At 36.8% G+C, this 6,432-nt stretch overlaps 1 protein-coding gene across 1 annotated transcript; it reads left to right on the top strand.

Annotated features, from left to right (window-relative positions):
• The first annotated feature begins 5,247 nt into the window (after positions 1–5,247).
• LOC130845742 (olfactory receptor 13C7-like) lies at positions 5,248–6,210 on the top strand. Its single transcript, XM_057723391.1, has one exon. The coding sequence runs from the start codon at positions 5,248–5,250 to the stop codon at positions 6,208–6,210; it is 963 nt and encodes a 320-aa protein (XP_057579374.1).
• The last annotated feature ends 222 nt before the right edge of the window (positions 6,211–6,432 follow it).

The following is a 6,432-nucleotide window of genomic DNA, read 5'->3' on the forward strand; positions in this document are numbered from 1 at the left end:
CTCTTCCTGGATGCTGTTCTTTTTTAACTCCTTTTCTTCATTGGTAAAAGCTTTTCATCTTTTGTAGTGAGATAAGAGAGAAGGAAAGAACTCCCTAGGTAGGCTGCTCTGTGTGCACTTGTAGTGAGTGGTTCACTCTTCAACTCTTCTTAGCTCTGGACTACTCTTATGTTACTTTAGGTACCTTTGCTCGTAAGGGTTAGAGAAGGGTGGAGCATAATTTCCTCATGGTAATAAAGCAAAGAAGGAAGAACTCTACTCAAAACTACTCCCACAATCTACTTCTTGTCAGTGGCTACATTCTGTTTCTTTGGGTTTCTTCCAGTTTCATTCTGCTTTTCAGGTTCATTCATTTTTAATCTTAATTCTATGTCATTTCCTTGTTTGAGTGGGGAAGAAGTCAAAGGATTAGGCTAGTTTGCTCTCTCCAAAAACTGGAGATATATTACTTTCACAATAAGTTGTTTATTGAATGATTAATTAGATAAAATTTATTAATAAACAGTCCTCATGCAGAGACCTCTACTACTGGAACTGAGTTAAGTTAGATTGACCTGTGCTATTTTTGTTTTTCCCATCCCTCCATCTCTTGCTATCTCAACCAAATATATTGATTGGTAGTGTTGTGTTTTGTTTTAATCACACCTCGGATCCTTCCACTGCTTAGTGTTGGAAATATTCCTTTCAAATTCTGGTTAACTGACCCCATATGATGTCCCTGTTCTGTTCCTTATATCATGGACTAATTGGTATTACTTGCTGCCTTCTACTATTCCTCCAATCTGTCACTCTTCTGTCTTGCTAGATTCTTTCCTGCCAGGTACAAAACCCACCTGTTAGAGAAACAAGCTAGAGGGAAAGTGATAATGAGGCTATGAGAGATTCTCATGATCAAATGAGTTAATATACTGAGCACAGTGTAGCTATATTATGGCTAATATTAACAATTTTGATACAATTTAACCTGAGGCTCTAGATGAAGTTCTGTGCCCATTCAACAAAAATGTTTGAAAAACGTTGCCTTTATCTAATTTTAAGATGATGAAACTAATTTTTCTAGGCTTATCATGAAATCAAAATTTTGTTCACAATTCAGTCCTGTACTCCCTCCATTGCCTGGGAATGACCAGAACTGGCAGTGGTGCTGGTTGGGACAACTCAGGCTTCGACTGGTATCCATATGAATCCTAGTCACAGGAAGTTAGGGTTGTTAGGCTAGCAAATAAAAATAGATGATGCCCAGTTAAATTTGAATTATTTCTAATTGCCTTCCTGTATGTATACTGGGAAAGAAGAAAAATATTGCATAGGAAATATTTGTACTAAAAATTACTTGTTTATCTGGAATAAATTATACATATCTGTAACTGTATACCTCTATAATTATATTTCTATAATTATATGGCTCTGCTTAACATTTCTTTGTCTTGCGTAATTTGCTTATAAAACTTCTTGCAGTTACAGACTATCTTCTGTTTGCATTGTAATATAGCTTTTACTGTGGTCATATCAAAACAATTTAATTTCTTTCTCTACTCAACATTCGTTAATGAGGAAACATGTCCAACATTTGCATTATGATCCAGTATACTGAAAAAGTACTTACATAAATTTCACAACTATGAGAATCACTCTTCAAATTTGATTTGTTGAAGCATATAATACCATCTTTCATGACATAAATTGCTTTCCCATTGTTCAGGATTATGTTGCTCAATGACTTTTTAAAACTGTTGTCCATTGACAAGAAAAGAGCACTGTTGTCAAATTTTATTCCCTTGTTTTAAAAATTACATATAAAAAGCCTCTTCAATAAGTGGTGCTGGGAAAGTTGGACAGCAACATGTAAAAGAATGAAATTAGAACACTTCCTAACACCAAACATAAAAATAAACTCAAAATGGATTAAAGACCTACATGTAAGGCCAGACTCTATAAAACTTGTAGAGGAAAACATAGGTAGAACACTCTATGACATACATCAAAGCAAGATCCTTTTGGACCCACCTCCTAGAATCATGGAAATAAAATCAAGAATAAACAAATGGGACCTAATGAAACTTAAAAGCTTTTGCACAGCGAAAGAAACCATAAACAAGACAAGAAGGCCACCCTCAGAATGGGAGAAAATATTTGCCAATGAAGCAATGGACAAAGGATTAATCTCTAAAATACAGAAGCAGCTCATGCAGCTTAATACCAAAAAAGCAAATAACCCAATCCACAAACGGGCAGAAGACCTAAATAGACATTTCTCCAAAGAAGACATACAGATGGCCAACACATACATGAAAAGATGCTCAACATCACTAATCATCAGAGAAATGCAAGTCAAAGCCACAATGAGGTATCACCTCACACCAGTCAGAATTGTCATCATCAAAAAATCTAGAAACAATAAATGCTGGAGAGGGTGTGGAGAAAAGGGAACTCTCCTGCACTGTTGGTGGGAATGTAAGTTGGTACAGCCACTATAGAAAACAGTTTGGAGGTTCCTTAAAAAACTAAATATAGAACTACCATATGATCCAGTAATCCCACTCCTGGGCATATACCCAGAGAAAACCATAACCCAAAAAGAAACATGTACCATAATGTTCATTGCAGCACTATTTCCAATAGCCAGGACATGGAAGCAACCTAAATGCCCATCAACAGATGAATGGATAAAGAAGATGTGGCATATATATACAATGGAATATTACTCAGCTATAAAAAGGAATGAAATGGAGCTATAGGTAATGAGGTGGCTAGACCTAGAGTCTGTCATACAGAGTGAAGTAAGCCAGAAAGAGAAAAACAACTACTCTATGCTAACTCATATATATGGAATCTAAAAAAAAAAAAAAAATGGTTCTGATGAACCCAGTGACTGGGCAAGAATAAGGATGCAGATGCAGAGAATAGACTGGAGGACACGAGGTTGGGGGGCGGGAGGCGAAGTGAGAGAGTAGTATAGACATATTTACACTACCAACTGTAAAATAGTTAGTGGGAAGTTGCTGTACAACAAAGGGAGATCAACTTGATGATGGGTGATACCTTAGTGGGCTGGGATGGGGAGGGTGGCAGGGAGTTGCAGGAGGGAGGGAATATGGGGATATATGTATAAATACAGCTGATTCACTCTGGTGTACCTCAAAAACTGGTACAAGAGTGTAAAGCAATTCTATTCCAATAAAGAGCTTAGAAAAATAAAAATTGCACATGATGATTTCACTTGTTTCCATGCTGGAAGAATCTTTTACAACATCTGAGTAAAATGATTGAAATCTTCAAGGGTTGATGTTGATTTCAAAAGATAATCCTGGCAAGTGTCATAATAATTATCCATTTCAAGTCAGAACTTCTTTTCCTGTTCATGAGTAGAGTGTGGTTTACTCACAGTCATGGAAATTGTTGATGTGGTCTGCTCTGTATTGTGTCATGCCAATGTGGGCATGACTGAAGGACAAATTGGATAAATTTGGGGGTATTGTGGATGTATTTAACAGAGGGCCTAAGTAAGCAAAATTAAAACAGAATCATATGACTGTGCATTTGATTCTGGCTGTTTAGTTAGGCCCGGGAGACCAGAATGAAACTTGTGGGCACTGAGCCTCCAGGATTTAGAGATCAAAATAAAGGAGATTAGCAGATACTTTATTAAGAACAAGTATCGTTTTGACCTAAGTGTCGCAGATTACTACCAAATCTTTCTGTCAGATACAGTCAATTCTAATTTCCATGTCTTGGCCATTTTACCTAGGGCGCAGTTCCAAATTTGGTCTTCCCAGAAGGTGTAAAGTCAGAAGATTTGTTTTGTGAGTCACACCTTAATTAAACTGTGTTAGCAACTTTGTTTTAATTGCTTCTAAGGGACTTCATCCCAAAAGTACTAGAAATTTTCTAAATTCTATCCAAGCCACATTGTGAACTTAAAATTGCTTTTGGGAGTAGAAACATCCTCAGAGCAGCAAAGACTTTAAGTTGTTTGATGCTCCATTGGCTGATCCTTTAAGGGATCCTCTACTAGTGAAATGATTGTAAAAAGCCCTAACTTTTATTTCACTGGAAGTCAGTTCTATTTTGCTAGTGGTTAATTGCTTTTTTTTCTTTTTACAACATTGCAATGGCAGCTACTTGATATTAATGAAAACTGAGAAGCAGATAGTTCTTTTAGTTATCTTACTGAATTTACTGGGATGGAATTTATGAGACTAGCAATCTCATTAAAAAGTAAGCCTACTTCTGTTTCTGGCATTTTAATATAAAAATACTCTGTATTCCAGTAAGTGGGGATTCAGATAATTATAATGTATTGCTAATGCTTAAGAATATTTTTGAATGTCCCACCCCTCTCTATTATGGGTTTTCTGAATATGCAGTGAGAGGAAGATCAGCAGAGCAGCTGTTAGAGCAGAAGCAGCTGATTTCTGTGCAGGGAGAAGATAATATGTGTTTTCTCATACTTGGAGGTAAAAGAGTAAATTCCCTGTGGCTTAAATTTCTTAGTTTATACATTTATTTTTGTTTTGACTATAGATTGAGACATGTGTACTAGAGTTTTTCTGAGATCAACTTGTCATTCATTATCAGGCAGGACAGTAGAGTTACCTAGATGTCCCAATTTGTACTGAAAAAGACAAGAATAATTTTATCTAAATAATTTTCTTTTATAAACATTTTTAATGCCTTTGATTGATATTCTTAGGATATTACAGATATATATTTCTCCCCAAATTAGAAATAACTGAATGTCCTTTTTCTAAAAATGTGTCTTTTCGGTTTGTTCTTCTAGACACAAAACAATTCTGCAACTGAGGTTAAATTACTGTTGAATCAGAATTTACATGTACCATTATGTTTTAGTAACTGCAGAACAGTTATTTTGGCTAAGGCTAACATTAGTTGTGTTCTGGATTGTTTGGTCAAAATGTTATGGTGACACTGTCTTCAAAGTAATTTCAAATTCATAATGTGAGATACACAATTCTAACCCAGTTGTATATGTTGTGAATCTGTTTCTAACAAGGGCATATTTTTTTTTGGAGTTAAAACCTCCTTCATGAGTTCTAAATGTCTAACTGATCTTAGCTTAGAGGATTGTAGTATGTTCTTATGCTATCTGTGTATCCAGTTATAGGTCCACATTACCCATAAGGGAAACCACTTAAGGATGCAGCCTACTCTTACAAACACTGCAGTAACAGATCCACATGTATTCTGGCTGCTGCAGAATTCCTTTTGGTGAAAGAAAATATTAACATGGGAAAGACCAATCAGTCTTCTGTCACAGAATTTCTCCTGCTGGGGCTTTCTGGCTACCCAGAGCTTGAGGCCATTTATTTTGTACTGGTGCTATTTATGTACCTGGTGATCCTGCTGGGAAATGGAGTCATCATCATTATAAGTGTCTGTGACTCTCACCTGCACACCCCCATGTACTTTTTCCTCAGTAACTTATCATTCTTAGATATTTGTTATACCAGTTCTTCTATTCCCTTATTTCTCAGCAGCTTCTTAACTTCAAAGAAAACCATTTCCTTCTCTGGATGTGCAGTACAAATGTTTCTTTCCTTTGCTATGGGAGCCACAGAGTGTGTCCTTCTAAGCATGATGGCATTTGACCGCTATGTGGCCATCTGTAACCCTCTGAGATACCCCATCATTATGAGCAAGAATTCATATGTGCCTATGGCTGCTGGGTCCTGGATTGCAGGGGGTGTCAATTCTGTGTTGCAAACCTCTCTTGCAATGCGGCTTCCTTTCTGTGGAGATAATGTCATTAATCATTTTACTTGTGAAATCTTGGCTGTCTTAAAATTGGCCTGCACTGATATATCCATAAATGTTATTAGCATGGTTGTTGCTAATATGATTTTTCTTGTGGTCCCAGTACTTTTCATTTTTGTTTCCTATGTTTTCATTCTCTCCACCATTTTGAGGATTCCTTCTGCGGAGGGAAGGCGCAAAGCCTTCTCCACCTGCTCCGCCCACCTCGCGGTGGTGATCATATTCTATGGAACCATCCTCTTCATGTATGCAAAACCCAAGGCTAAAGACTCCTCTGGTGCAGACAAAGTGCAAGCCACAGACAAAATCATCTCTCTCTTCTATGGAGTCGTGACTCCTATGCTTAATCCCCTCATCTATAGTTTGAGGAACAAAGACGTGAAGGCAGCTGTGAAGAATATACTCTGTCGGAAAAGCTTCTCAGAGGGAATGTAAATGTTGCTTTTTTTAAAAGAAAATTCGTTCACTCTGAATGCAAGACTAGTTCTTACCTGGAGGTTCCAAAATAAATGTAAGGGTTGGTAGTACCATTAATTCTTGAAATTCTCATTTTTCTGTTCCTAGCATCTAAATGTGAGAGAAATCTGGGGCCTTCATTCTTCATGACTGGCTTAAAGAGAAAAGGGAAAGAAATCTATGGGTAAAATGATTCTCATC

This window comes from Hippopotamus amphibius, chromosome 2 (assembly GCF_030028045.1).
Source record: "Hippopotamus amphibius kiboko isolate mHipAmp2 chromosome 2, mHipAmp2.hap2, whole genome shotgun sequence".
In the NCBI taxonomy this organism is placed as follows: Eukaryota; Metazoa; Chordata; class Mammalia; order Artiodactyla; family Hippopotamidae; genus Hippopotamus; species Hippopotamus amphibius.